The sequence below is a fragment of the Pyricularia pennisetigena genome, chromosome 6 (assembly GCF_004337985.1).
Source record: "Pyricularia pennisetigena strain Br36 chromosome 6, whole genome shotgun sequence".
Lineage (NCBI taxonomy): Eukaryota > Fungi > Ascomycota > Sordariomycetes > Magnaporthales > Pyriculariaceae > Pyricularia > Pyricularia pennisetigena.
The window spans coordinates 3569855-3597628 of NC_043744.1; the positions used below are offsets into that span (position 1 = coordinate 3569855).

Here is a 27774-nt window from a genome sequence, read left to right on the forward strand (position 1 = left end):
AATGGAAATGGGTTATGACCTGAAAAAATTGCAGGTTACATAATTGGAAAAAACGCTATACGGTTTGAAACAGGGTTTAAAAGAATGGTAAAACAAACTTAAAACCCTATTTTTTAAAAGAGGTTTTAAACCATTAATCTTTAATCCCGTTGTTTTTTATAACGTTAAATCCAAATATTTTATCGTTACTTTTTTAAACAATTGCCTGCTAATAGGTCCTAAATTGCAATATATTCAGGATTTTAAAGCCCGTTTCAATAAGGTATACGCGTTGGAAAACAGGGGCCCTGCAGCCTATTTTTTAAACGTTCAAATTCTGAAAGATAAATTTAAACGCCTATTTTGGCTCTATTAAAATTAATATAGAAAGGAAATATTAGCAACGTTCGGATTAATTAATTGTAAATTTATATTTGATCCTTTACAACCGGGTGTGTTAAAATATAGCGGGGGTAAACCCGTAAATGCGTTAAAAATTAGATTATTATAACGTATTATCGGCACCCTGATATGTTTAATATCATTAACGCGCCCGGATATCGGTTTTGCGGTTTAGTGGCTTTTACGTTTTTTAATAAAAACTACTACAATCCATTTAACGGCACTTAAAAACCTACTACGTTATTTAGCGGATTTTAAATCCTTATTTCTTTATTACGGAAATAGAATATTTAAAACCGATTTACCACCCAATTTATTAATAGGGGGTTTCAAAGGTTTGAAATTATTGGGTTTTAGTAATAGCGATTTTGCCGGGGCTAAGGAAAATTTAAAATCTATTTACGGATATTTGTATATCCTATTTGGGGGACCTATAACGTGGAAATGTGAAAATGTTATTATTATAGTTTTAAATATTCCAAAAACCGAAACCGATGCTTTAGCGGAAGTTTTGCGTGAAACACAATGGTTTAAAAACCTATTTATAAATATTAGACTACTTAGAAAAGGCTAAATCGCAATATTTGGAAATAATGCAGGTTTTATAACTAACGCACATAATTTTACGCACTACCAGCGTACTAAATATTCGCTATTTAAATTTTATTACGTACGAAAGTTAAATATAAACAGATTAATAACCTTAAAATACCTGGAATCCAAACAAATACCCGTTAACGGCCTAAATAAACCCTTAACGCTTCCAATTTACAAAGTCTTTTTAAAGTTTATAGGGCTTAAACCCTTAAAAGTTGTATTTTTACCCACTAAATTTTAGGGCATTATTTAATTGATTCGTTAGCTAATTACCCATTACATCTTTTTTGTTTGCTGATATTGGATTTTGGTAAACCCAATACCGGCCGCATTACCCGAATCTACCCTGCACAGATTAATTAATAAACAATTTATACCGACCTTATACCAAAAGTTGAATTAAAATTGGAAAAGCCCGTATTTTGGGCGATTGACGCATTCGAAATACCCTATATAATATACCTAACTTGGACTATTACCGACGAATTACCCAGTTAGCTACTTGGTTTAATGATTAATTCCGTGGGTTAATATTATACAAATCGGGGGGTCGAATTAGGGGGTTATTACAATTTTGGGGGTTTTTTCCAATTCGGGGGCTCGTCCATTTCGGGGGTTATAGGTCAGTATAAAAAGCTTAATTATCCAGGGGGTTTATATCGGGAATTCGAATCGGGTTGGGATATAAGGGGGATTCTTTTTTCGGGTTTTATTTTTTATATACTTTTTTTTTCCGACTTTATGTGAATAATAGCAAAAAAAAGTGGTGTTAATTATATGCGTTATTTAGCATATAATAGGCCCATTTTTATTTGTATATAAACAACAATAAATAATGCCGAAATGGGGCTGTTGGGGCTGTCGGATTTTCTATTATATTTTTGTGTGTGTGTTGCAGGAATTGCGATTTAAAATCAGCGAATGGGGTTTCACCCTATACCGGGTTTAATACCTACCCTGTATTTACGAGTCAATTACCCTATATTTGGTTTAAACTTTCTTCAAATTGGCAAATCAGTGCGAACCCAAAAATGGTTTGTATGGAAATGAGGGTGTTTTTTCAACAACGTATATAAAATAATTTTTCGGAAAGTCGTGCGCGGTACCGGAACCCTTTGCGGGGTGCGGACCCCCACTTCGATGTCGGAGAGTAAATAAGGGAAACAAAGCAAAATCTCCCCCACCAATAAATCAAATCTATTAATCCTAAAAATGAGTAAATTTACTGCATATAAACCCTGTAATTATAGGCTTTTACAACGCAATTAGCACCACGCCGCACCTAAGGTAATGTTTAAACCCCTGTTAACAACCTATATTGTTAACAAATTATCAACCCGGAAAGGTTTTAGCTTGTGCATCAAAATGTATTTTATATCGCTGGAAAACCTGAAATTCAAGCTTTATTCTAGTTATTGTCGCATTTTTACAGCACGTAAATTAACGAAAATATTCCTGTTTTTGTGCGGAATTGTTGCTTTTAGGCGTTAATTTAGCACCTACCCCCCCCCCCCCTGTATCTACAATGGGGATCGCTAAAAATTAGCGTTCGATTTAGGCCTTTTCAAATACTGCAGCGTTCGTTGGTATTGCAAATCCAAAAATTTTTTGGTGTGGTTTTCGTGGATCGTGTACGTTACTGTAATTGGTTCAAATTTTTAATAGGGCTTACGCTAGCGAATTATGGCCAAAAACCCCTGTATTCGTTCGCTATTAACCCATTCAATCCTAACCCGTTTAATAGGGTTTGTAATAACCCATAAACCTATTAGCGGAATTACGTTAATAGTTAATTTACCCTGCACGATACCCTGTAATTTACCCTGCACCCATTTAACGAATTAAATTCGTTACCTGCACCTGGATTGGTACAAATACCAGGGCACCCATTAATTGCGGATTTCAGGAGTTCCAACCCTGTATTTAAGTGGATTTTAACCACTGAAAATAGCAATAAGCCCTGTAATTGCCAATTACAGGCCTATACCCGTTAAAAGGCAAACAGTATAGCAAATTTTAAATTAAAATAGGGTATTTACCGCTAGGTAATTAGGTTAGTTAGTTATAGCTATAAATTAGCGAATTTCAATTATAATTTAGGTTATTTTACGATGGAAAACAACCCTATATCGGGCCTTACAGGCCCAATTCCAACAAGTCGGGGGCCTCAACCCAGCCCGAACGAAGTTTTAGCCGTTAAATTATAAACCGAAAACCTGCAATTAAAAACGTTAATTACGCAATAAATCAATTTTAAAGGACAATTAAACAATTAACTGCCCTATTAACCCTGAAAAGCGGTAATTCCACTAGCTTTAATGGTATTTGGAAAGTAAACCCGCTACCGCACCCTTTAGTCCACCCGGTAACCTAATTTTAGGTAACGGGATAGGTAAAAAACTATTAAAACGGGTATTTCCCTTCCCCGAAAATTGTAAATTAATAGGGGTTAGCAATTACGATTTGTGGAAAGAGGCGTTAATAGTACAATTTAGGGTTATAAAAACAGCGGAACTTATTTCCAACCCTAAAATTGGTTATACCTTAGCGGAATACGAGCAATTAATTCTATTATTATTTATAAAAAACAGTTTAATCAAGGAATTTTTAAAATCCATTGCATGGTATTCCAGCCCCGTAACGGTTTATAAAACCCTGGAAAAAAGCTATTCCGTTGCACTCGAGATTAGTCGAAATTCACTATATCGGGAATTCTACGCCTTAAACTTTTCGAAATTTAAAAATTAAAACCTAAATTTGACAACCGTTTTAATTTACTGGTAGCTAAACTAGCGAATACTAACGTGCAAATTAACCCCGTAAACGTACGAAATTAATATTTACGGGTTTTGGAGGGGATATTCCTTATTTGGACCGAACGCCAACGCAATACCGAACGGGCCCTGCAGGTAATAGGCCAAAATTCGGAAAAGTTAAATTTGCAATACCTTATGGCGGACCTTATATCCGAAAATTCGATTTCAGGCTTTATAACGGTTAAAACAGTTAATTATAGGTTTAATGGCAAAAAAACGGGTAAAAAAACGCTAAAAAGGGCGTTAAAAAGGAAAATAATGGGTAGAAAACCATTTTTAAATTACGAAAAAAGCGTAACTAAAACTTTAATTCGGATTCTACTTGTGTCAAAAATACTAAATCTTCCAATTCCAGCGAATTAACCGCTGGAACGTCCATAATTTTGATTGATTTCGAGTTATTTACGGGCTCGATTCCAGGTGACGTTAACGAAAGTGCAGAGGATAACGCCCTGGAATAGGATGTTAATTCCGCTATTAGCGGAATTATAAAATTACGTTCGGATTCGGGTTCGGAAACCGATACCGGTAAAACGCTAAAACCACAGATTTTAGCTGCTAATTTTAAAATTTAAACGAAACCTGGACGCGGCGTAAAAGGGACCCCTAAGTTATAGAAACTAAGTTACCCCGTCCTATACAATACAGGTAATACGCACAATATTTTTGCAAATAAGCAATTTTTTACCGATTATATCCCCGGTCTTACAGTCGAAATCGGTACAAAAGGAGGCCCTATTATACCTGTAAGCACCGGAGCTGTGAAAATACAGGTCCGTTACGGCCAAAAAGCTGACGAATTTAAAAGAATTACGTTAAATAACGTTTTATATATCCTTTTGTTTGGAATAAATATCGTTAATGGCTTTATATATTATAATATAGGAGGCGTATTATTAAAAAGTAACTTGTACGATAAGGATTGCAAAACCTGGGGACGTTTAAATACCGTTAAACATTCGTTTTGTTTAAAAGTTAAAAGGTGCGATATCTTTATTCGAAATATACCAAAAAATTCGAATTACGCCTATATAATAGGTAAATATAGCACCGCTGCTAGCATAACCTTACAAAGGGTTACAAAAAGCTACGCAGCGCCGTTGGAAATAAAACTGAATAATATAAACCCCGAAAATTACGAGGACTATAAAATTTACACCGATTCGGAACCGGAAGAAAATACGGTAACGGAAAAGCTAAATCCCAAACAAAATACGGAAATAACCGTAAATTCACCTGTAACGCAGAAACTTGGCGGTAAAAACCTTAAAAGTCCACGTAAAATTGGGCCCCGTAAGTCCGGCACACCGCTAAATAACCCTTTTGTACAACCTAATACAAAAGGGACTATTTCTGAAAAAAGGGGTTTCCTATATTAAAAATCCGTTGTTAAAACCTCTTTTATTATCGGATTTAAAACAGGCCCGTATAAATTACCTCTTTTTAAGGTTAAAACGCATTACGGACGGCTGGTTAACCCCTTAAAAAAACGGAATTGCAGGTAATAATAACGAAATCTAAGTCCAAAAAACCCTATTATAATACAGGCGTTTGGGGTATATAGGGTTAATATTGTTATAAAAAACCGCTAAAATTACAAAAAATCTACCTAATTTCGACAAAATTAGGGCAATTACCTGTATTGCTTACGTTAAAACCATTTTTATTAGGCGTACAAGTAAGGTCGCACTCCCTACACCCCCTAGTATTTGCGATTTTATAAAATGTGATACAGTGACCTTTAAACCAGATTTTTACAATAAAAAGCCCGCATTTTTGTTATTAGTGGACCGAAAATTACGTTTTCGGTGGTCGATCCCATTAAAAAATAAAACCAGACCTACGGTTTTAATGGTTGTTAAAGGCCTTTTTAAGGTTTTAAAAACTACGTACGGGCGTTGCCCCCTAAATTTTCATTTCGATGGGGGGTACAAAATTAATACAAATTTTTAAAATTGGTTTACAAACAAAAATATTAATTTTAGCATTTCGAATCCTTATAACCACGGCCAAAACGGATTAACGGAACGGTCCGTTAAAGTTATTTTGGATAAGCTTCGATTTACCATTATATCGGCGGGTTTATTGTATTATTTATAATATTATTTACTCATTGCCGTGGTTAATTTAATTAACCGTACAGCGGTAATTAATAGGGATTTAACACCCTACGAGGAATTTTATTCAGAATTCCAATTTGGATTACCGTATAAACCCAGTTTAGGGTATTTTCGGGCTATTGGTACTGTATATTAGGCTATTATACCGCTGGAAAAACGCCAAAAATTTAATAAATTAGCTACCCGCACCGAAACGGTCAAGTTTTTAGCCCAATTATCAAATTTTACAGCGTTGGTTTACGTACCCGCTAAACGGGCCGTAGATAAAACCTTTACCGTAAAAATTATAAAGGGCACAACCGCTAAAGATTTGGCTATTCTAGGGGAAACGTTACAAATTTTGAAAAAGGAAAATACAAATTTAAAAGGGGATTTTGATTTTAAATTTGAAAACGAAATTAACAGCGTTCCAGCGGATAATTATCCCCTAAGAAACCCTGAAAATACAGGGCAGTTACCACCTATTATAGGGTATTTACCACCTGATACAGGGCAATTACCACCCGTTACAAGGTATTTAAACCCTGAAAATACAATACCCGCCAAACTTGTACAACCTATTATTCGCCCCCCAAAACCTATAACGGTAACGGTACCTAATCCAGTACCTAAAACAACGGAAATTCCGGTGTTTTCAGCATTTAAAATACAAAATATGGAATTAAATTCGCAATTCGAAAACCCATCTAATGGATATAAATTACGTGCATTATTTTTGTTTTTAAACCAAAAAGAAAATTAAAAACCCCCATTAAAGACGGTGAACCAAATAGCTACCAACAGGCCTTAAATAGCCCTAAAAATGCTAAATGGTCAGCTGTTTTAACGTTTAAATTCGACCAAATCGTTACTGCAAAAACCTTCCGTTTTATCCCTAAAATTAAAATGCCTACAGGCCGTAAACTCGTTTCTATTCAGCCGGTATTTATATTGAAAAAAAATAAAAATAATAAACCTATAAAATATAAAACTAGGCTTGTTAATAAGGGTTTTTTACAAGTCGAAAACCTATATTATATTAAAACCTTTGCTAATATTAATATACCACCTACCTGGCGTATATTTTTAACTATAGCTAATACACAAAATTGGGAAATAAAGCAAATCGATCTTATCGGTACGTTTTTAAATAGTAATTTTACCGACGTAAATATATATTTGCAAATTCCAGACGGTTTTAACGAATGGGCAAAAAATTGTAATTTTACCACCGTTAAGATTTTAGTGGAAATGGGTTATAACCCGACAAAATTGCAGGTTATCCAATGGGAAAAGGCGCTATACGGTTTAAAACAGGGTCCAAAAAAATGGCAAAACAAACTTAAAACCCTATTTTTTAAAAGAGGTTTTAAGCCATTAATTTCTAATCCCGCTGTTTTTTATAACGTTAAATCCAAACATTTTATCGTTACCTTTGTAATCGATTACCTGCTAATAAATCCTGAATTGCAATATATTCAAAATTTAAAAGCCCGTTTTAATAAGGTATACGCGTTGGAAAACAGGGGCCCTGGAACCTATCTCTTAAACGTTTGAATTATAAAGAAAAGGCCTAAACGCCTATTTTGGCTCCATTAAAATTAATATATAAAGGAAATATTAGCAACGTTTGGATTAGCTAGTTGCAAATTTATATTTATTTTTTTACAACCGGATATGCTAAAATATAGCGGGGGTAAGCCCGTAAATTTATCAAAAATTAAATTATTATACCGTATTATCGGCACCTTTATATATTTAATGCTATTAGCGCGCCTGGATATCGGTTTTACGGTTTAATGGTTTTTACATTTTTGAATAAAATTTATTACAATCCATTTAACGTTAGTTAAAAACCTATTGCGTTATTTAACGGGTATTTAATCCTTATTTATTTGTTACGAAAATAAAGTATTTAAAACCGAATTACCACCTAATTTATTGATAAAGGGTTTTAAAAACCTAAAATTACAGGGTTTTAATAATAGCGATTTTGCCGGGGTCAGGGAAAATTTAAAATCCATTTACGGATATTTGTATTCCCTATTTGGGGGCCCTATAGCGTGGAAATGCAAAAAGGTTAATATTATAGCTTTAAGCATTCCAAAAACCAAACCCGATATTTTAACGGAAGCCCTGCGTAAAATACAATGGTTTAAAAGCCTATTTATAGCAATTGGATTATTCATAAAAGGTTTTATCGTAATATTTGGAAATAATACAGGTTTTATAATTGACGAATATAATGCTGCGCATTATTAACGTATTAAATATACGTTATCAAAATTTTATTACGTACGGGAATTAGTTATAAAAGGATTAATAACTTTAGAATAACTGGAATCCAAACAAATACCCGTTAATGGCCTAATAAAACCCTTACCGCTTCCAATTTATAAAGTTTTTTAAAACTTTATAGGGTTTAAACCCCTTAAAACTTAATTTTCACCTATTAAATCTTAGGGTATTTAATTAATTAGTTAGCTAATTACCCATTATATTTCCTTTATTTGGAAATATTGGATTTTTGTTGGCCTAATATTGGCCGTATTGTCCGAATTTACCTTATATAGGTTAATTAATAAGCAATTCATACCGCCTTTATACCCAAAATTAAATGAAAACTGAAAAAACTCGTGTTTTGGGCGATTTACGCATTCGAAATACCTTATATAATTTATTTAACTTAGATTATTACCAACGAAAAACCAAATTAATCATTTTGTTTAATAATTAATTCCATGGGTTAATATTTTACAAATCGGGGGTTCGAATCCGGGGGTTATTACGATTTTGCGGGTTTTTTCCAATTCGGGGGATCGTTTATTTCGGGGGTTATAGGTCGGTGCAAAGGGTTTAATTATCCAGGGGGTTTATATCGGGAGTTCGAATCGGGTTGGGACACAAAGGGGATCTTTCTTTTGGGGTTTTATTTTTTATATATTTGTTTTTTCCGATTTTATATAAATAATAGCAAAAAAGGGGGTGTTAATTATATGCGTTATTTAGCATATAATAGATCCACTTTTATTTATATATAAACCACAGTAAATAATGCCGAAATGGGGTTATTGGGGCTGTCGGATTTTCTTTTATATTTTATGTGTTGCAGGAGTTGCGATTTAAAATATTAGCGAATGGGGTTTCACCCAGTACCGGGTTTAATACCCACCCTGCATTTACGAATTAGCTATTTTGTACCGGGTTGAAATTTTCACCAAATTAACAAATTAGTGCGAACCCAGAAATGGTTTATATAAAAATAAGGGTGTTTTTTCAACAACGTATACAAAATAATTTTTCGGAAAATCGTGTGCGGAACCGGAACCCTTTGCGGGGTGCGGACCCCCACTTCGATGTCGGAAAGTATATAAGGGAGATAAAGCAAAATTTCCCCCACCAATGAATTAAATTTATTAATCCCAAAATTAGTGAACAATTTAATGTATTTAAACCCTGTAATTACAGGTTTTTACAATATAACTAGTACCACCCCGCACCTAGGCTAATGCCTAAACCCCTGTTAGCAATACATATTGTTAACAGATATTAAATTTTGCATTCGGTTACGTTTTTTATATTTAAGGTCCTGTATTTTGTCCAAAAAGTTGAAATTATTATATACGAAGGATAATATTTGGTTACGAACGATTTTGTTTAAATTCGTTTATATATTAATAAATACATATATAAATATAAAAAATTATCATTGCTGTTCGCCGTAAAACTTCAATATAAATATGGATATTATTAATAATGTATTCGGGCAACGCCGATAAATTGCTGGGTTTACCGTTTAATAATTTTATAAAATAAATATATTCCAAACCCACATAACGTATTTATAATACGTTGTAAAATTCCATTATTTATAAAATATAATACGAATGCGCGTAGTAAATAATTGCTTTTTAGGGGGAATACCCGTGGGTTAAAATCGCCAATATTAATATAACGCGTTAATTTTTTAACGTTAAAGGGTTTATAGTTTTTAAAAAATAACTAATTCCAGGTATATTACGTTCGAAATTTGTAACGATAAATAAAACCGGCGGTAGTCCCGGGAATACAATAATAGTAAAAATATAAATTTATATAATATTGGCGTTTTGGATGGGATTTCCTGGGTAAACGTGTCGAATATTTATTTAAACCAATTTATATTATTTACGTTTTTGGCGGAATAATTTTTTATTCCCAAAAATTGGAAATTTGTGGGTTCGAACCAGTTAAAAAAACGTAAATATTATATTAATTGCTGCAATTTTTTACGCAAAAAATCGGTTTTAATAAATGTAAAAAATTTATTATTAAAACGATATTCGCCCCCATTAACGCGCAAACGTTTTCGGATTTAAAAGTTTTATAATGTTTTTTTAAAAAAAATATTCGCGATAAAGCAGGTGGGGTAATTTCGTAAAAATTTGCCGTTATTACCCAAACGTAAATAAATTGCGTAAAATTGGTGTGTCGGTAACGATTACGCCAAAATTTGGTAATATTCCGAATAAATTTGGTTTCAAAATTTATTTCCGTTTCGGATTCGGATTTTTTCGGTAATTATTTGTAATAAATTAAAAAAGGTTTAAATTCCCATTTATTTTCGAATATAAAATTGGGCGATAGTAATTGCGATAACGATAAAAACGAAAATAATTGCGATATCGATAAAAATAATAGGTTTAGGTCGGACGTAAGGTATTGGGTTGCAAATTACGCGGATGGGAATATTTTTTCGGGGGTATTTTTTAATATTGTTGGAGATATGTTTTCCATTATTGGACTCGGGTTTTGTTTACGTTAATAATATATTAAATAAAGGTCAATATGCGTAAATATATGGTATAATAATAAATTTGTTTCAATCTTTTGTGTACCGGGGAAAATAATGGTTGGCGATATCGCAATATTGGGTATTTTATTGGTGGTACCGTTATAAACGGCGAAATGCGACAAAATGTTTTTAAATTAAAACGAGCGCGATTTTTTCGGCTAATGTAATTGGTCGAAAAACCATGTGGCTGAAAGGTATATGGAGCGTTCGGTCCCCACTGCGAAGCAAGGGGGTCTAGTCTGAGCACTGAGACTAGCCAAACCTCACAAACGCAGCGCGAAAACCTGGTTTCGATAGTGCGTAGTGCATTTAGTTAACAAAGTCCATTATTAATATTATGGTTTCATGCTGGTTGCACGAACTTTTGGGTGGTTATAATAACGCGAATTACGTAATTTATATGGTTTATATATATGGGGAGATAAAGGACGCCAAAACCTTTTTTCCTTTACCTCCTCTCTTCTTTAACGTTAATAATAACTCCTTTCGGGTACCCACCCGTCCCCAGGCCCTTAACCTACCCTATAAAACAGCGTTGGTGAAATAACGAATCCGCAATTCTTTTGCCAATTTATCCCGTTTTAAGTGCACGTTATTTCCACCCATAACATAAAATTAAATATTATGTAAAATCTATTTTCCCAAATATTAGAAGACTGTTCTTTTTACATTTTTATTCGGTTTGATAAAACGGTTTGAAAAGCCCTACCAAAAAATAGCGATAACAACGACGGAACGGAGAAATTCCGTAATTAAATTAAACAGTTAATCGGAAACCTCGTCAATTAATATTCTGCGCCAAGTAAACTCTAAAAGAATATCCAAGTTTTTCCGACCAGTATGTATTTCAAGCTTCTCATCATACGTAGTTATATTCCCGGCAATTTTCAAAATTACTAGGCAAATATGAACATTATATTAATCTTTTTTATTTAACATCTCTGGCAAGGAATTATAAAGAGTAGTATTCGTTTTTATTTTCTTGTTATTGCAAAGCCGATGTTTAAAAGCACCAGCATAACGAATAAGCACCATAGACGGTGGTTTTACCCTTAGAGATCCCAAATGTACTTAATAACCAGGTTAAGAAGATGCAGGGGAAGCAATAACACCAAATAAAAACTTTTCCCAAATGATCCTAGAAAGTGAGATATATGGTACTTATACACTATCTTCAAGCCTCTGCTACCGTACAAGGAACTGATTACAATTTCCAGGCAATTTTGAACAAGGAAGGGCAGACATTTTATTGCGATCTACCTCTGCAGCTGCTGTTGAAGCTTGGCTGCCTTGATATCCCCTTGGCGGTTCTCCCGGACAATGAGCAAACATGAACCTGATCAAAATCCAGAAAGAAAAAAAAAAAAAAGAAAAGAAAAAAAAAGGACAAAAAGCCGGTAGCGCATCAAGACCACAATTAGGGAATCCAGTTTGCAGTGGCCAGGATGATTGAAATAGGCCTTGCGACGTCTACTCCTCAGTTACGAAGCTGCGCTTTTCCTTCTCAGCCTCCGTGACAAAACCGCGCTTCTCCAGGTCCGCTTCAGTGACGAAGCCGCGTTTCTCCAGGTCGGCCTCAGTGACGAAACCACGCTTCTGCTTGTCGGCCTCGGTGACAAAACCACGCTTCTCGAGGTCGGCTTCGGTGACAAAGCCACGCTTCTCAAGGTCGGCCTCGGTAACGAAGCCGCGCTTCTGTTTGTCGGCCTCAGTGACAAAGCCGCGCTTTTCGAGGTCGGCCTCAGTAACAAAGCCGCGCTTCTCCAGGTCGGCCTCAGTGACAAAACCTCGCTTCTGCTTATCGGCCTCGGTAACGAAGCCGCGCTTTTCCAGGTCGGCCTCGGTGACAAAACCGCGCTTCTCCAGGTCGGCCTCGGTGACAAAACCACGCTTGTCAAGCTCAGTCACGAAGCCGCGCTTGTCCAGGTCGGTGACAAAGCCACGCTTTTCCAAGTCAGCCTCGGTGACAAAACCGCGCTTGTCGAGGTCGGCCTCAGTGACGAAGCCACGCTTGTCCAGGTCGGTGACAAATCCGCGCTTCTCCTTCTCGGCCTCAGTGACAAAGCCGCGCTTGTCAAGATCAGTCACGAAGCTTCGCTTGTCTGCCTGAATGGGGCTTGCGGCCGCGGAACCGGCAAGGAGCAGGCCAGCTACAACTTGTTGGAACTTCATGGTGATAGAATTTGATAGACTAAGGTTGAGAAGTTAGTATCAGCTCCTCCAAAAGGTCGCTGTTCTTTTCTCTTACCTTGAAGATTTTTTTCCCCTGGAGGAGATGGAAGTACGCTGAAATGCTTTGTTGTAGGTATTTTGTATGAAGGTGGAAGACTGGCTTGACCTGGTTTTCAAGTACAGAGAGAGGGACACTGGAAGGGACATCCACCCGGCTTTTATAGACAGGAACCGGCTCTAGCTTCCAATCGAACTCGAGATATGACTGACTCTAGACATGCGGCATATGCCCTCAGAACCAAGGTGAGAAAAGACGTTTCGGGATTTTCCGTCTTCTTTCCCGCGCCACTTCCCTTGGTCACCTTGCATCGATTCGACGAGTCGATTCCAGAATCATGTAAACCCCTCACGTAGTTGACGTAAATCCTGAGAACTTGCGTATCGCATACCTCGCAGCCGCTCTGAGATGAACAGTAGAGTTTTTTTTTTTTTTGGAACGACATTTGTGGAGCCTCTCACGATAATGCCCCGGTTCGGTGCCCGCATTACATGATACACTTGTTCAGAGGCGTGTAAGCTGGAAGCTTTTCACACGCCACTCCTTTCTCCTGTGGGGCCCCGCGAACCAGCTAAACTATGCGTCTGTGTGATATAAAAGTAACAGCTGGTGGACCATATGAAGCTGTTGAGAATTAAACCTTGATTATTTTATCCCGTTGTCTTCAGTGGACGTATTCCATCCATTCCCACACCCTTCGCCCTTCTCTTCAAGCCTTCCGGAGCCTGTTTTCTTCTTGGACAAATCAACAAAGATCCGTTTGCTAGTCATTTCATCATCGTCATCGCTATCATCATGCAGCTTGACATCAAGTTTCTTTCTCAAGACAAGCACATCGCCGTTGCACTCTTCCTGCTGGGGGGCACCTTGCCCTGGCTGGGGAAGGCTATTCTCGACCAGATATCTCCACAAGTTCCCCTCTCGAGCAGAGGCCTGGTCGACACATTCCTCTCCGATCCGACACCCTGCGGCACCACCCCTCACGAAGCCGTTGCCAAGGGATGCCGCTTCGAGTCCTACACGGCAACCTGGCAACTGCCTCAGTGCTACGACAAGGATCTCGATGAGGAATTCCGGGCTCTGAGGCCCTGGAAGTTCTATCTTGACCGTAACGGGACAAAAGAAGTCAGTCTGGCCGAGCTGGAGGCGGGGACAGTCTCGGCGTGGACTACCTGGGAATTCCACTTATGGCAATGCGCTTTCTACTGGAAGAAGGAGGTCAAGGTTGCTCACGGCCTCGTGTCGGGCTCCATCACTCCTCACCAGTGCCTGGACAACTCTTTGATGCAGGATTACAAGTATCCAAAGGATCACGTCAATATCCCATATTGGCCCCGCTTCACGTCATGTCGGCCGCCTTCTGATATTCCTGTTCATCAGTTTGAGCTTGCCCCGACGGAGCAAGGTCATGGCCAGCATGGGCAGCACGATCAGCATGAACTGCATGGGGAGCATGGACAGCATGAGCATGGGCAGCACGGTCAGGACGTACATGGAACCTCGTTCTAATTAGTTAGAGAGAGATAGCCACCAAATGAGGACTATGATATGTATCAGGCACCGTACCCTTCTTCTTTGTGAGCTTGATGTTGAGAATGGTACCCTCCCTAATCGGGCCGACTGACTTTGGTGCCTGCGGCCGAAGCCGCAGTGGTACCTTGGAACCCCGTAGGACTTGGCTTCTGTTTGGTGGGGGAGATTCCCTGTCTTGACGATCCCCCTCCTTTGGCTTGCTAATCTAAACCCATCGCGCATCCTGCAACGGACGGGGCGATGCGGATAGGGTCGTGGCCCCCATGATCGCTTGCTGATGCAAACATGGCCGCCTCGATACTACCATGCGGGAGAGAAGTTTATTTACACCGCAGGCATGGGTGTGATCCGGAATGTGGGCGAGCTCCCGTTTGTTTTGGTAGGTACGCGGCCAAGTTCTTTTATGCTTTTGTCAGTTTTTTTGGCTGCGAATGTGGTGCCACAATTGACTCGAGCGGCATATCGAACAAATGTGGCTGGCGGATTGCAGAGGAGTTACTGGAAGACAAGAAGGAAAGCCAGGAACATGATTTACTGTAGAGTTTTTGTCATAACTGCCAAGCACTCAATTTGTTGGCTTTGGATACTCCGGCCAGCAGATTCCGAAAACACAGAATACGAAACAAGAGAAGAAAAAATAAATTACACCCGAGTACTATTAAACAGCTCGGTTAGCAGTCGGTGCAACGTTCCTCTGCAGGTATCCTTGATTATGCAGGCGGACTTGCAGACAAGATGTGTCCATGGGAAATTTATGCTGGGTCCCAGAATGAGATTTGCGTCATGTGCTACGATGCGTGAGAAGAAGGTACTAGAAATAACAAAGATAGGCAAAGTACCATGAGCCTTGCTATGCACCTAAGCAAACAGAGATGAAGTCGTCTTTTTTTTTGGAACCAACGGGTTCGTGGGACAAGATAACCCGGGCTGACGGCAAATGCTCCCGGCATGTTTGTTTTTCATATCCAACTTTGACCTTGTCACAAACGCTGCCCCCCAACTTTTTTTAGTCTTTTCACTTCACGCCTCTACACGCTCTGTACTGAAGTCTGAACATTTGGGTCTTTTGCTTCGCGAATACCATTCTTCCAGCATGCCCTCTTCCGAAGATAGCCAGAACGATCATCTTCACCATCTACTTGGTGACGATGCATCTGACACCGAGTCCCTTCGAGAAGATGGCCCAGGCCGTCGGACTCGACGCTGTTCGAAATCGTCAGTGTTCACCCGGCTGGGCGCCTACTTTTTAAGCGGCCTTCTCATATCCTCCATCGGCGTTTTACTCGTGCCTGACGATGGGCACAAGGGGACGGTTGTCAAGACGTCCTTCACGAGGTGGGAGCCCTCATCGGCCTGCGGCAACACGCCAGCCGAAGCCTTGGCCCGCGGCTGCGTCTACGACGAGGTCCTCCTGCACTGGATTCCTCGGGAGTGCTCCAGCCCCGAGCTCATTGACGAATTTGTCCACGTCTGGCCCTGGAGGTTCTGGACCAGCAAGGCCGCGACGCAGGAGCTCAGCCTGGCCGAGGTGCGCCAGGGAGATCAGGTCGAGGACAAGTGGGTTTCGTTCGGGCTGCACAGGTGGCACTGCGTAGCGACTTGGAAGAGTCTGACCTACGCTGCCATGACTGGCACAAAGGTGCCGGCCTTTGTTCTGGACTGGAATCACACGGTGCACTGCTCCGATCACGTCTTGATCAACATGCATCCCGGAAGCCCCTTTGACATAAACTCCCACTTGGACATTGAGTACACCCCCTGCGTGTCTCTTGAGATGGATCGAACGCTACAGCGTTGAATGTCGGAACTAGCTTTGGAAGAAACTTGGGCTATAGTCAGTTAAAGTGGAGTATCTCTTGAGCTGTACATAAATTTGTGTATTTCGAAATTGATTTTTTTTTTTTTTTTTTTTTTTTTTTTTTTTGTTTTTCTCTGCTTCTATGGGTTTCTATCTGATTTCTACCCTTATCAAGATCTGCATGTAGGGGGGTCCACGAAGGTAGAGCCGTCTGAACCAGAACCGCTCTTGGGTTGAAGCCGGGCTGGGTAAGGGTGGACGTCCTGCAAGCAACAACGGATGTAACGTCCTGAAGCATATACCGCAGTATCGGACGAACTATTACACCATTTGCCGTCCGTTTCCGTCAACCAGCCTGATGGCAGCGCATGCCTTGCGTCAGACAACAAATGCCCACCCACATAGCTGCCAGCAGATGTGGAGATCATGGCACCAACTTTATTTTAAAGTGTTCCAGGCCCGTAAAATGCCAATTTAACTTTAAACTTTTGTGATTTTCATTGACTTTGCCGTATTTGACTGTGAGCGTGGGGGAACCCGTGCCCCCCCCCCTTTTGCAGCTTTGCTAAATGATTCAGGTGGAATTCAGCCAAATCCGGCGGGAACGCGGGCGAGGTTGCAATGCATGCTTCCGATCCACTCCTCAAGGGGCTGCGACCTACATATACAAGATTATTGCCCAAATCAATAAGGCACGGAACCAAAAGATTTCCTCAAAGCTTGCCTGTACCCTTGCTTGCCCTCCGCTCATGCCGTATAGGTAGAAGGCCCTGCAATGTAATTTGCCCGTTTGAGTTAAAACTAACTACCAATTAGAGAGCAGCGATAAACCTACATAGGCGGGGGGGACCTGAGTCAAGCTTTACAGTGGACCGGCGTACTGAAGCTTGCGAGCAAAGGTGCGGCTATTACTATCCTTGTTTTAAGAACACTATTCCGAATGGATTTTGCTGCCCACTTGTGTAGAAATGAATCGGAGAGGAGAATAAAATCATTGATATCATTTTAGACTCTATAGTAAAACCTGCTTTGACCCTCGTCATAATGTCATGAAGGGTTTGCCCGTCCGAGCCGTCCCCACTTGACGGTCGACTGCTCCCCAAGACGCCGAATGTTCTAAGAGGGAGGAGACGGCTACCTTGATCAGCAACTTTTATGTACATGTCTTGAGCTTTCTTCCCGGCATCTGCCAGGTGTCACGACTCACACCCACTCCTAGGTATAATACAAACAAAGTCCAAGCTGGCCACAGTATCACAGTGTTGAAAACATCTACAGACCTGGGCACTTGTCTTGTTTCTCCCCTCGGCATCATAACATAGCATCCCCAACAGCATCTCAATGTCTTCGACCGCCGGCACAACCACCCCGGCGTCGCCGTCCGGAGAGAATAAAAAGACAAAAGTCGCCCTGACAGGCACGCAAGAGACCCTGCTCGGCACACTCTCGGCCAAGGCCACCGACGCCGTCAGCCCGTCTTCGATCCTCAAGGACAAGTGGGCCGCGGAGCTGCTGACAAAGGTCGACTACGACTTCAGCCGGCTCGGGGTCAACAACTGGCTGCAGGCCTGGTGCGTCATCCGCAGCAGGAACCTCGACCGGTGGGCGAGCGAGTTCTTCGACCTGCACGCCCACAGCCCCGAGGGCGCGACGGTCCTCCACCTCGGGTGCGGGCTGGACTCGCGCGCCCTCCGGCTGCAGAGGTACTTTGGCCGCATGAAGCTGCGGTGGGTCGACGTCGACCTGCCCGACGTCATATCGCTGCGTGGGCAGCTGGCGGCGGCCCCCGACGTCGACAGCCACGGCCAGAGCAGCTACGAGCTCCTGGCCGCGTCCGTGACCGAGCCGGATTGGTTTCGGCACATACCGGCGAACCGGCCCACCTTGATCTTGTTCGAGGGGCTGAGCATGTACCTGGCCGAGGAGGACGCGCGGGACATGATACGACGGCTGGTTGGCCACTTCGCCCAGGGACAGCTGATATTCGACGCCGTGAACTCCTTCTTCGTGGCCTCTCAGCGCTGGGTCGCCCCGATCGCCAAGTCGGGGAGTACCCTGAAGTGGTACGTCGATCGGCCCCTCGCGATCGAGTCCTGGGCCGACGGGCTGTCGCTGAGGGACGAGGTGTTCTTGACCAGCCGGCCGGAGATTAAAGAGTGTTCATGGAAGATTCGGTTACAGTTTGGGCTGGCTGCCAGCTTGCCCGTAATCCATCAGTACTCTAGAGAATTGAGGTATAGCTTCTAATCGTAAGCCATTTTGCCTGGCCTCTCCCATTTCTTGCATTCCTCTCTCTTGTTCAATGGGTGCCACCTGGACTGGTAAAGTTTTTTTTTTTTTTTTCCACGGAAATTCAGCCGCCGGTTTACCGCGTTAAAACACGTGCGCGAAGGCGATGTCGCTGCTTGCCCGATCCACAATACGCAGGATTTACGATGGTGGACACGGTTTTGCTTCCATAACTATGCGTCAAGGACGAAGCCGAGTGATATCGACAACGATATGAACCAGTATTCCGACCCGAGTTTGCGTAATCAAGGACAAAACGGTTGTATTGACTTGCTAAGAATCAAGAACATTATAATCAAATCATGGAGTAGACGAGTTGGTGGTGGTAGCTATTCTCCTACTTGAAGATCACAAGATGGTGACAAGACGTTTTAAGAGAGACGTGGTTGTTAACACTGGGAACATGGCGATGTTGGCTGGTATGAGGGCAGCAACATAGCTTCGGCTCAAAAGATGGAACTGGTATCGCGAAAGACTCGGGTCGCCCTATCCCGGGCCCGGGGTCCAGTCGTCATCATGTCCTTATCATGAGGCTACCAGATCGTTTGTAAAAACATAATTTTGAATGATATCAAGGGGTTCTGCCAAACCCCTCAGTGCGTGAAGAAAAAGTAGCATTGACTTAATTGATTCTTAATAAAAGTGATAGCTTTTCCGGATAGTATAACCCAATGTTTAACGCAGATTGAAGTAACCCTCAGCAACCATCGACCCGCTCTTGTTGCCATACGCTTTTTTCAATAATGCAACCAACGCCGCAATTAATATGAGATCTATATCTATAGAATGAGAAAAGTTATCAGGCTTTCCAATCTTAGTTAAGAATCATCGATTAGTACAACTGTTTCCAGCATTCCCTTTTACACTTCTACACTTGACCCTGGGCAGAAGATAATGCCAACGAAATGGGAGCAACGAAAGGGTCATATCTTGCAAGAATATGCTTATGCGAAGACCACGAAAATAGAATGAATCTGTTGCTATTATCGTACTCATTCATTCCGACTTGATTTGGCCGTCACGAAATCCGTCTCTGTTTAAGCGTAGTGCCATGAGCCCTCCGCTTTCACCCTAGGTGCCACCCCGACGTGTCACCCCTAGCTTTGCTATCTCTGCTTCAACGCCGACTCTGACTGCGGCTCTGAGATTAGCTGCGTCTTGTACGCCGATAAGTACCTCTTCTGGTGGTCACATCTTTCTCTTTTCATCGCTGGCTCGGGAAAAAAAAATCGGCACTATCGACTCTGCTTCGTCGTAAGTACAACTTGGTTTGCCTTGAGCCTATGGAATTTTTCCGTGAAAAATTGTAGAGCTTGAAAACCTAGGGTTGGGCTATCTTGCTGGTTTTCCGAAAGAAAAGCGCCCCATCTCTGCTCATTTCAAAATGGATGCACCAATACCTGGATGTCATCGTGTAAGCATCAAGGCGGAGTGTCGCAATTTAATCTTATATTGGCGAGCTTCCTTTCATATTTGTCAGACTCCCCATTGCAAGTCATACAAATTCCTCGATAGTTGATACCACAGGTGATTAGTAATCAAAGATACCGGCCCTGCATGCACCGGCGTTTTTGAGTTTTTGATCTCGCCGATGGCTGCCTTGATTTCAAGATATCAGTGATGAATAGAAAAGACCATCCAATAAAGATACGGTTGTATTTGTCAGCGTCAACTATCTCATGCATGTCCAGAATGGGAAGGAGTACGTATAAGATACTATTTGCTTTCTTCATTCTTTCTTTTTCGATATGTATGCATGTCATCTGGCTCAGGCCGTTGCAATAGCGTACCTGGGCACACACCTGCCTAGAAATTAACAGCACACCTTGCATCAAAAAGCACATATTTTTCGCTTGAAAATGTCGATAGAAACTATCAATGTAGCCGCACTCCTCATGGGCGTCGGGGAGGACCTCGTCCTGCGAGAACAGCCTGTTCCAACCCCAGGCGCGAGCGAAGTCCTGGTTCACAACCACGCCCTTGCCGCCAATCCCGTCGACTGGAAAGCGCAGACTCTTGGGTTCCTGGGAGGGTCGTATCCACACTGTCTTGGTGCAGGTAATCAACTCTACCGTATTCGCACGACGTTTCTGCAACAACTTTGCATAGAAAACTGACATTTGGACTTGCAGATCTTGCAGGCGTCGTGGTCAGAATCGGGTCATCCGTCGACGGGTTCAAGCCAGGAGATCGTGTGCTGGCGAGTGCAAGCGGCATCGTGACCCAAAACCCCAACCACGGAGGCTTCCAGACCTTGACGGCCGTGGACGTGGCTTCGGTCACCAAGATCCCGGACTCGACCTCCTTCACCGAGGCCGCCACCCTACCCCTGGCCATCGATACCGCGGCCCAGGCCTTCTTTCACAATCTCGCCCTGCCCTACCCCGGCGAGCCCGGGGGTAAAAAGCCTGGATCGGCCCTGCCCGGCGACGTGCTTCTGGTGTGGGGCGCTGCCGGCTCCGTGGGCCGGGCGATCGTACAGCTTGCCCGCATCTTGGGAATAGAGGTGTACGCGACGGCGAGTGCGCGCCACCACGACGCCCTCGGGAAGCTGGGCGCAAGCTTCGTCGTAGACTACCACTCAGCTACCGCGGTCGAAGAGCTCAAGGCCACCGCTGCCGCCGCTGACAAGCGTATATTCGTCGCGGTAGACTGCAACACCAGCGCTGACAGCCTTGCTTATGTATTTGGGGTCCTCTCGGATGGGGACGGCGGCGTGAGGAAAACGGTGGTGACTATGCAGCCTTTGGATTGGATCCAGCCTAGCGTGGTGGTCCCTGAAGATGTCGACATCAGCTTTGTGGATGGAGCGAGCAAGTATACGTCGCGGCTGGACATCCAGACGTGGCTCCACGGCAAGGGGTTGCCTGGCTGGTTGGAGAGTGGCGAGATGGTCCCCGGGCCATATCGTGTTGTACCGGGCGGCCTCGGTGGGCTTCAGGCTGCCCTTAACGAGCTGAGATCAGGCGCTGTGAGTGGCGAGAAATTGGTGGTTGTGGTTTAGTTCGGAACTTCAATTGACGACTGTGGAGAGCATCTGCTCAACAAACTATTGAGATTGGTTGTTGGAGCTTATGAGCCATGAGATTTAATTCCGGCCAGAGTCAGCAGATTACCACTTTGCCCTTCACATCTGGTATACGCACGAATACTGACGGCAATGGCAGCTAAAAGTAATAATATTAGACTATACTTGCTAAATTTAGTTATGCTGTAATTAAGGAGTTTGTATGGGGTTCGTGTGCGGTTTGATGACACATGGCTCCAATGGATTGTAGACTGGAATAATATTTTATTTTAAATCGGGGTCTTGTGAGCGGATCAGCCAGAGACCCTGCCTGGCCCATGTACACATTGCCGACTCTGATCGGTCCTAATATTGGTACAGCAGTTTCCATTCACGGCAAGGAACCATAGATACCTCAACCAGCATGATCGATACGCGCATTGAATGGAGTGAAAATTGTCACCAGCATGACCTTTTTGTACATATCAAACTGCGTCCCACACTGATCTTCATTGTTTATTGAACCAAGCGAGAGATTGCTTATGTGAGCCGACGATCATAGTTTGGGCACAACTGGGCCGATTTGTCAGCGAGTCAGCACTAAAGTTTGCTCCAAAAGTGGTGCCAACCACCTCAAACCGGTCGAGACCTAGAAACACTTAAGATGGATCTTTGCGGCCAAGACAAAAACAGCAGCACATCACCGACCATCCGAATAACCATAATCTTGACACTCTGGTCAAAGTTTGCCCACGTAACAAAACCCTGACATTATGGCCGCGAACCAAATCAAAACAATCGTCGCTACAGGCGTCAGCTCGGGTCTGGTAAGATGACATGACATGACATCAATCTACCGCGGCATCTTCACACAAGCTCCAGCCCCTCCAAGTCTTTTACCTTTTTACGTACTCCACCTCGTATGCCCCGGATCGTCGGAAACTACCCTCGACCACCAGAGAACGATGCCACGCAGGGGATAAAAAACAAAGCCCCTGTTCCCCGGCGAACACTAACCAAATCATTACCAACCACAGGGATTCGAGGCAATCAAGCAACTCTTGTCCTCGACGGCGCAACCATACCGCGTCATCCTCGGAGCGCGCAACCCCTCAGCCGCCAAGGAGGCCTTTGACGCGCTCAAGTACGACACGGCGACGCACCGTTTGGATGTTCTTCCGCTGCAGCTGAACGATCTCGGCACTGTCCGCAGCTTCGCCAAAGACACGCTGGACGGGCTCGGTTCAGACCCAATCAACCATCTCTTCCTCAACGCCGCCGTCGCGTATGCTGCCGAGCGCAAGGCCCCCAAGGGCAGCGGCAAGTGGTGCGAGAGCTATGTCGTCAACCACCTGAGCCAGCACTACCTGACCCATCTGCTGCGGGAGAAGCTGATCGAGTCGAAGACGAGGGTAGTTTTTGTATCGTCGGGAGCTTTTGACCAGGTATCCGACCCGAGTAAGTTCTAACCTTTTATTTTTATTTTTTTTTTCATTTTTCATGATCGCATGAATTATACAACAGACCGCTTAAATTGCCGCACATGCTCATCACTCCAAAACAAAACACAGGCAAGCTCAAAACGATCCTCAAGGCCGGATCCGATGCCGCTGCCATGAAGACGTACCCGGCAACCAAATTCACGCAGCTGCTCAACGCGCACTGGTGGAGCCGTCAGCTCCGCCCACAGGGCTGCACCCTGGTTGCGGTATCGCCGGGCTTCATCCCGTCGACTGGTCTGGCACGCGAGACGGACTTTGGGGAAAAGTTCAAGAGCCTCCCCGGCGGCAAGTCTATCCAAGAGGGCGCGGCCAGTCTTTTGGCGGCGTTTACGAGAAACGATCTCCCCCAAGACCCAGACTTGATCTTCCTTACCAGCTGGGGTGAGTGGTGGGGTCGCGACAAGTTGGAGAAGACGCTGGATAAGGGCTTGCAGGATAAGTGGAGTCCCGGACGGGAAGAGATTGAGGCGGAGGAGGGGCTTTTGTAAGGGCAAGCTACAGCATCAAGTACCTGAACCGCAGCAAATACCCTAGAAATAATAAACTTGACCCCTGGATCGGCAGCTTGATGCATCAAAGCGTTTGTTAGCATTGCTGGTCGACGACTGCAGCGGGCAAATTCTTTGTTAGCGTAATCCGATACGATTACGGCGGTGAACAGGATGTACAGTTACTGCACGGTACCGTAGCATCTGTTCAACTGAAGGGCGTGGCGGGATGGAGTCACTCGTCAATTGACGATGACCTGAATTGACGAATCGCCTTAGCGTGGCGCACATGCAACCCCAGAAAAACCCACGTCCCGCAGCGGACCGTTTTCGGAGGCCAGGCCTAGCCCAGGCTAAGGCGAAAAAAATAAAAAAAAATAAATAAAAAGAACACAGGATGAATATGACGACTTCCCCAGCTGTTGCACCAAACTCTGTTTTCGTTTATTTCTTGTTCCCTACCATCTTCCTCTTCCTATCCAGGCAGATATTTTTTTGTGTTCACTGCCTGAAAGACCACAAATCAAACGCCAACAAAATAGATGAACGCCGCACTCGCAGACGAAAACGACCCTCTGCTGGGCGCCGTCGCGGAACAACATGTCCGCCATGCGGTGACCGAGGACCCTGACGATATTGGCTCCGACTCTCAGGAGTCGGGCGCCGTCCTAGTCGATGGAGAGCTGCTCGAGTTTGATCCCAAAGGCGACCCAGACAACCCAATGGAGTGGGCACCTGCGTTCAAATGGAGCATTGTTAGCTTGCTGGCGCTTTTTGCTTTTTGCATGTGAGTGCTTTTTTTTTTCTTGTTGGGAGAATAGGTTCTTTGTTTATTTTTTTTTTTTTCTTTTCTTTTTTTCTGTTCTGTTGCTGCATTTCCTACAAACCCAACCATCACCTTTTTTTTTCTTTTTTTTTTTTTTTTCTTATGCCGTTGCCAACCCCACCAATTATTTATTTACATCCGCGAATATCCGAGACCTTTCGCCACTCAACCCCTGTTCCTTGCATTCCTCATCTTTATTGATCACTCCGCTGACAAACACCAACCACGCAACAACTCAGAAATTCACCTGCATTTCCGTCGTGCCGGTGGCCTCGCAAATTGTTCGGGACCTGGACGGCGATGACGGTGGTTCACGGGACTCGGCCTCGCGGGCCGCCAGCGCCGCTCTCCTGGTGACCATCTGGGAGCTCGGCGAGGCGGCCGGCCCGCTTCTGATCGCCCCACTGTCCGAGATCTACGGCCGCTGGCCCGTCATCAACGGCGCCAACATCCTCTTTGTGCTGACCACCGTGCTGGCCGCCACGTGCCGCCGCACAGACATGTTCATCGCCGCCCGCGCCATGACCGGTGCCGCCGTCGCCACCAACGTCCTCAACCCGGCCATCGTCGGCGACATGTTTGTGCGCGAGGAGCGCGGCAAGCCCATGAGCCTGTGCATCTTCGCGCCCATGCTCGGCGGCGCCGTCGGTCCCATGCTCAGCGGCGCCGTCGCCCAGACCCTGGGCTGGCGCAGCTTCATCTGGATCAGCGCCGGGTTGGCCGCCGGCTGCGAGCTGATTTTCCTGTGCTTCTTCCGCGAGACTTACAAGGTCGCCATACTCAAGAAGAGGAGAAGGGCCGCGATCGGAGAGGCCAAGGAGAGGAGCCGCCGCGTGACCTACGGAACCGTGCAGGAGTGCCGAAAGATTGAGGCTCCGGTCAGCAACGGACAGATGCTGTACGAGGCCATTCTGCGGCCGGGCATCGTTTTGTGGGGCTCTGGGGTGCTTTTGGCTCTCGCATTTGCCGGTTCAATCTCCTTTTCGTACTTTTACATCATTTCCGTGACTCTGCCGGAGCTGTTGGCGGAGCGGTACGGGATGACGCCTGCACAAACCGGGGCTTCGATGCTGAGTTGGAGTAAGTATTTCTGCCAGATTTGGCCAGTTCAGTTGACATGTCATACCCAGCTTATTTCTTGCCGCCCTTACCCACCTATCTCCCCAATTTTCGAACTGTCCTTTTATTAGTGACGAGCTGTTCAAATGTTCTAACAAATCTACTATCAACAGGCTGTGGAGGCTTCATCGCAATCTTCATCTGCAACCGCTTCCTAGACAACATCTACATCAAGCTGCGCGACGGCAACGGCGGCCGCGGGCTCCCCGAATACCGTCTCCCGCTCGTCATCCTCGGCGCCGTGACCGTCCCTCTCGCCACGGCCGGCTACGGCTGGTCGGCCGAGCTGCGCCTCCCGCTCCCCGTCATGCTCAGCACCGTCGTGCTCATGGGCGTGACCATCATGCTGACGGCGATGCCGCTCATGGCGTACGTGGTCGACGCCTTTGGCGTCTACTCGGCCTCGGCTATCACGGGCGTCATCATCCTCAGGTGTCTGATGGGTGCTTTCCTCCCCCTCATGGTCGCGCCGCTCGTGCGGGGCCTGGGCTATGGCTGGGCTTTTACCTGCCTGGCGGGCCTCATCGCCGCCGTCGCGCCTATCCCCATCCTTATCCTGCGATACGGGGAGCGCTGGCGGGCTGCGAGCCGGTATTCGAGGGATGCCTGAGGTTGTGGCTATGAATTAATTGTATGGGTTGGATGGCACGCGCACGCGACCAGGATTGGAAATGATGCATGATTGGGCAATTACACGACGGCTAATGATACCACGAAAACTAACAAAAGTGCTCGGATGAGGTGTTGAAATAGATTATTATCAATACACAGTATCTTAATTTCTGACTGGGCTTGATGTAAGCTGGCATCGATGATACCTGCATGCCACATCCAAAAAAGGCCGAGTTCTCTAGCTGCCGCGCCCAAGCCTAGCCAACTCACTCACTAGACTAGGTTAGATTAGTAGACATAATGGCTTTAAAAACTAGATGGGTTTTAAGCAAGAAATTTTCCCATCGACAGAGAAGCGCTCAGAAAAACAGTATCGTAGTAATGCATTCTATAATGAAGGGATCGTGACGTCGCACTCGACGATCCTGACTGCTGGCGGGACCATGCTGTGGCGAATGCTGCCAATTGGTCAAAAACCAGTCTAGAAAAAAACGAGTGATAAGCGATCGGTTGTGGTTCGCTGTTATCAAAGTCCACATACGGGTCTCCAACAAAGTCTCAAGATGGAGATGCTCGTCAAAGGCTTCGTCTGTTGAGATTTACATGTCATGCGGAAAGGAAAAAACTAAAGCCCAAGACACGAGGCAAGGCAAACAAAAGAAAATGATCTGCTTGGATCTACTGCTGCTTTCGTCGTCAGCATGCAACGTTCCTGACTCGTACTGCCCCCCTCGGTTTGATACCATGCCTATTTGACACTCGCCAAGGTGAGCGCTGGAGTGCTCGCAATGGCCAGCGCATGCCGACTTTCCGAGATGTTGCAACGGGAGATTCCGTGTACACGCAATGTGGTTGCTTGCACTGGAGAAAGATTCAGGTGGCTCACTGAGCACTCGCTGAGTGCCGAGTCCCATGCGGAGCTGTAGGAATATTATTTGACAGTTTGGACTTTTTGGTCACCGACACGCGGTTTTTGCAGTGACAAAAAGGCTTGCGATAATTAATACAAAACTTGGCAGTCAAATAGAAACAGGACGGGAGCTAATATTGCTCTCATAAGGCTGCCCCGAACCATCTGATTTTTACCATGGGCATATTGGTCCTACTGTACACAAGAGCAGGCCAGGTGTGGATATGCTCGCAAATTACGGCGAGAAGTTGCCGCAATGGAACCACGGATCAAAATAACCGGCGCTATGCCTGTGCTGCACGATAGCACGTCGTAGGTCAATGCGAAACATTGACCAACGCTTCTAAGGAAGACATCAAGTAAAGAAAGAGTACAAGAGTGCAGTAGGTAGTAGGAGTGACAAGCGGGGGTATCCCAGTAACAAGAGACCCATCCCCAGGAGATCTCGCCTATCCAGGCTGAACGGCTTTCCATCCGCCAATCAAAACACCGACGGCTCAGTGAAGCGACCGCGACGAAGGTGAGGACTACTACTGTACTCCATAGTCAATTCTGCGACAAGACCCTGCATGCAACAATTACCATTCCAATCACACCTCATTTACTTGGCCAGCGTCATGAGGCCTCGGACGTTGCTTTAAAACGCGATTGAGGCCAATTTCCCTTTTGCGAAGGAACTACGAGGTACGGCGGGCTTATTGGTGGGCATTTGGATACTCGACGATATGATGAC

At 44.1% G+C, this 27774-nt stretch overlaps 7 protein-coding genes across 7 annotated transcripts; 6 read left to right on the forward strand and 1 right to left on the reverse strand.

Moving 5' to 3' along the window:
- Nucleotides 1-12197: 12197 nt before the first annotated feature.
- PpBr36_04827 (uncharacterized protein) lies at nucleotides 12198-12899 on the reverse strand (the record flags this gene model as incomplete). The annotated part of the gene is made up of 1 exon (XM_029891986.1): nucleotides 12198-12899. The coding sequence occupies one exon, from the start codon at nucleotides 12897-12899 to the stop codon at nucleotides 12198-12200; it is 702 nt and encodes a 233-aa protein (XP_029749612.1).
- An 853-nt stretch (nucleotides 12900-13752) lies between these two features.
- Nucleotides 13753-14466, forward strand: PpBr36_04828 (uncharacterized protein; the record flags this gene model as incomplete). Its single annotated transcript, XM_029891987.1, has 1 exon — nucleotides 13753-14466. The coding sequence occupies one exon, from the start codon at nucleotides 13753-13755 to the stop codon at nucleotides 14464-14466; it is 714 nt and encodes a 237-aa protein (XP_029749607.1).
- Nucleotides 14467-15583: 1117 nt separating this feature from the next.
- PpBr36_04829 (uncharacterized protein) lies at nucleotides 15584-16288 on the forward strand (the record flags this gene model as incomplete). Its single annotated transcript, XM_029891988.1, has 1 exon — nucleotides 15584-16288. One exon carries the CDS (start codon nucleotides 15584-15586, stop codon nucleotides 16286-16288), a length of 705 nt encoding a protein of 234 aa, XP_029749608.1.
- A 1341-nt stretch (nucleotides 16289-17629) lies between these two features.
- PpBr36_04830 (uncharacterized protein) lies at nucleotides 17630-18535 on the forward strand (the record flags this gene model as incomplete). Its single annotated transcript, XM_029891989.1, has 1 exon — nucleotides 17630-18535. The coding sequence occupies one exon, from the start codon at nucleotides 17630-17632 to the stop codon at nucleotides 18533-18535; it is 906 nt and encodes a 301-aa protein (XP_029750463.1).
- Nucleotides 18536-20436: 1901 nt separating this feature from the next.
- Nucleotides 20437-21581, forward strand: PpBr36_04831 (uncharacterized protein; the record flags this gene model as incomplete). Its single annotated transcript, XM_029891990.1, has 2 exons — nucleotides 20437-20635; nucleotides 20710-21581. 2 exons carry the CDS (start codon nucleotides 20437-20439, stop codon nucleotides 21579-21581), a joined length of 1071 nt encoding a protein of 356 aa, XP_029750462.1.
- A 776-nt stretch (nucleotides 21582-22357) lies between these two features.
- Nucleotides 22358-23574, forward strand: PpBr36_04832 (uncharacterized protein; the record flags this gene model as incomplete). Its single annotated transcript, XM_029891991.1, has 3 exons — nucleotides 22358-22411; nucleotides 22622-23042; nucleotides 23156-23574. The coding sequence occupies 3 exons, from the start codon at nucleotides 22358-22360 to the stop codon at nucleotides 23572-23574; spliced, it is 894 nt and encodes a 297-aa protein (XP_029750461.1).
- A 542-nt stretch (nucleotides 23575-24116) lies between these two features.
- Nucleotides 24117-26129, forward strand: PpBr36_04833 (uncharacterized protein; the record flags this gene model as incomplete). Its single annotated transcript, XM_029891992.1, has 3 exons — nucleotides 24117-24329; nucleotides 24640-25480; nucleotides 25633-26129. 3 exons carry the CDS (start codon nucleotides 24117-24119, stop codon nucleotides 26127-26129), a joined length of 1551 nt encoding a protein of 516 aa, XP_029750460.1.
- Between the last annotated feature and the right edge of the window lie 1645 nt (nucleotides 26130-27774).